This window comes from Palaemon carinicauda, chromosome 31, assembly GCF_036898095.1.
Source record: "Palaemon carinicauda isolate YSFRI2023 chromosome 31, ASM3689809v2, whole genome shotgun sequence".
Taxonomy (NCBI): Eukaryota; Metazoa; Arthropoda; class Malacostraca; order Decapoda; family Palaemonidae; genus Palaemon; species Palaemon carinicauda.
Genome location: NC_090755.1, coordinates 63,404,039 through 63,407,255, shown reverse-complemented (window position 1 = coordinate 63,407,255; position 3,217 = coordinate 63,404,039). Strand labels below are relative to the sequence as shown.

At 36.9% G+C, this 3,217-nt stretch overlaps 1 protein-coding gene across 1 annotated transcript in view; it reads right to left on the bottom strand.

The window, feature by feature from the left end:
- Positions 1 to 2,960, bottom strand: part of LOC137624463 (hemocyanin B chain-like) — a 3,324-nt gene extending 364 nt beyond the window's left edge. The window contains exons 1-3 of the mRNA XM_068355231.1: positions 2,837 to 2,960; positions 319 to 1,842; positions 1 to 182 (exon numbers count right to left, since the gene is read on the bottom strand). The exon at positions 1 to 182 is cut by the window's left edge and continues 364 nt beyond it. Coding sequence (XP_068211332.1) covers positions 1 to 182; positions 319 to 1,842; positions 2,837 to 2,882 — 1,752 coding nt within the window. The 5' untranslated portion in view covers positions 2,883 to 2,960. The remainder of the gene's footprint in view (positions 183 to 318; positions 1,843 to 2,836) is intronic.
- Positions 2,961 to 3,217: the final 257 nt, after the last annotated feature.

Genomic DNA, 3,217 nt, shown 5'->3' with positions numbered 1-3,217 from the left:
GCCGTCCTTCTTACCCTTGGGCAAAAGCATTCTGTTGGGAATGCCGCAAGCCCTTTCGTATTCAGGCATGGAGAAGCTACCACTGTCAGCTGCATCCATGAGAGACTGCAGGCTAGGTACATCAGGAACAGTCACTGCAGAGTCACTGGATTTCCTTACCACATGATTTGCTCCAGGAGACACTGTAATTAACAATGAACTATTAATAGTATATTTATGGAACATACGGTCACCTTTAAACCTTATTAAACAGAGATAAAAACATTAAAAGTATTTTAAATATATGAAAGTCTGAAACTTTAAAAGTAGCACACTTACACTTCTTCCAGAATTTGTCCATTTCGATACAGTGCCAGCTACCATTATTGAAATCAAACTGCTCATGATTGTTGTCATATTCGGGGCAAAGGTACACGCGGAAAGTACCCACGACCTCTTTTCCATTGTTATTGTTGACATCAGCAACAAAGGCGAAGTCATTGTGGTTTAGACGATGTACATTGGCTTTCAGATCAACCATAGCAATACCTTCAGCAGAGTCTACAGCATTTCGAAGGTCAAATTCATAGTCCTCAAAGAATGTTTTAAGTTCTCCCTCAATGCTAAGGCTATCAATGTTGACACCAGGGAAGTCTAGGTCTTCATGAGTGTATGGAGGAAGACTGTATTTATGTTCCTTAAAGATGTTATCCATATACTTATGAAGACGGAAGAATGTAGGATCACGAGTAGCGGTTTCAAAATGTTCCATTACACCTGGAGGCATATTGTATTTTCCATGAGGATCTCCTTGACGTCCAAGCATAATGTGAGCCAAGTTGTGGAGAGCTCCATAATATTGGACATTGGGACTGTACATAGAAGATTCAATAATGTCACCAAGTTTGTCAACACCTTGGTCATTCATGATATCAATAACTTTACCATCCTTATCAGTGATGTATCCATGAGCTATGGCATCGCGGATACGGCTTTCCATGATTATCATGTCACGAACTCTTGCTACTCCATCAACATCTTCAAAGTGAATATGGTCAGGACGGGCAGGGAATTCGCCTCCATACTTGTAGATAGTGTGTGGGGCAAAGCCTTCTTCCACTGGTTTCTCCCACTGGAGTTCATCCACCATATCCAAATAGTTGGATAGACGTTCAGAATCAAAGCGAACAGTCAGCTGATGATGAACCCAGAAGAAAAGTTCTCCCTTGCGATCCAAATGATTTCCATATTTGTCTTCCCACCAGAAGGGAAAATCCATATGCCATGTCACGTGATGGAGATTCATTCCAATGTCTTCTCCAAAGTAAGCCACACGTTGTTCCTTATTTTTCTTTGTACCAGTAAATTCCATCTCAAATTTACCTGGTTTATTAGTCATCTTTGCTGTGTAAGCCTTTTGGATAATTTCACTGTTTGTGAACATGTGAGGAGTAACTTCATATAGAGGAGGCAGAACAATACCATGTCCAAGATCAGAATGAATAACAGCTGTGTACAAAGCGTAAACAAACTCTCCTTCATTCATGTGTTCACGCCAGTATGCAGCATTATGAACAGCACAATCCCAGCTCTTGCACTGCATGAACACATCAAACAGCATGAGGGCCTCTTCTCTTTGGCGTTCGTTGAAAAGAGAAAACCAGTGATGTTGTTCAAGGAGCCTGTGGTCTTTGTATTCCTGCACTAGACGTTCTGCAGCTTCTCCTCCATCCTTATATTGTGATTTGTCAGCCACTGGGTCAAAGGCGGCAGCATATCCTTTCAAATCATCAAAGTGGTGATGGTCGTACACTTTCCACAGTAGGTGGTTAACATCCTGCTGTCTCTTGGGCAATGGGGTATCTGTAAAATAAATATTTTATAAATCACTTTCACGAAAAATATGTTTGTCCTATATATTTCTATGACTTGCAGGTGTATATACAGATATCTGATACTTTGACTGGTGACATGAAACACAGACGTGAATGAAAATATATTTGCTTGTTAACTCATTTTAACTTTGAAGAGAAAAATACGTTACAAAATTAAAGAATTACAACAGAGTTATAAATAAATCATAAAATAAACATTTGACTCATGCTTCACGACCTTTCTGGAGTCTTGCATTTCTTAAAATATTTCAAATTATCTTAGCATTCATTCCATTTGAAATCTTTTTTTTTCTTTCATATAACAAACAATGTAATGCAGGAAGCCCTGATAAATGCTCATCATACAAATGATGGTTTTTAATTTTAGCACAGTATCTATCTAAGCTTAAATACTTTTATATCCTCTTAATGAGAACATGAGTAAGGAGGAATATTTACTGGTGACTGTACAGATATTATAAGAAAATGCTGAAAAAATGTACTATACAGAGTACACTATATAAAATATAATACCATTAATCAAGTTTATTATATTTGCCATTTTTCACGAGTTTTGTACACGTTATATTAGAAATAAGATTAGGTAAATATTTGTGTCTATGATTCCAATGAATACTAACATGAAGATTACAAGGGGAAATACTTAATATTGTGTTTTCAATTCATACAAGACTTACTTAAAGCTCTGAGAAATTTTCAATAATATACTTTGTTCGTTTTTAGCGGTATTTATATGATAGTTATTTGTACCCAAAAGTTCCTTCACTTTTGAAAAAATACTCTACCATCATTTCTAGATTTCTTCCAGTAAATAGATGAGACATTCTCTTCACTGGAGAGTTCATTGTCTCCGGCCAACAGCTTGCTAACAAAAGAGTATCTATCAAAATGAGCCTTACTGGTAGGAGCAACGAGGCCCAAGAAAGCGAATGGACCACCAAATCAAGGGAATGTTCACTTACCTGCGGCAGCAAGTGCCAGCAAAGCGCACAAGACAAGCACCTTCATTGTGAAGTGACAGGAGATGGCTCTGTGACGAGAGACGTCTTCTGGCCTCCTTAAATACTCCTCTTGTTTCCTCGTTGAAAGCCAAAGTTCAAACGTCAACATGACGCTGCAAAAATCACGTACCCAAATTTCATTGTCCGATAACAGTCGTTCAATATCAGGATGGTTTTTTAAGGGATATCCTTGACTTCTAAAAGCTTTATCGCTGTCTTTATTGATAAACATTATATATATATATATATATATATATATATATATATATATATATATATATATATATATATATATATATATATATATATATATATATATATATGCAGAAGAACCACAGGGAA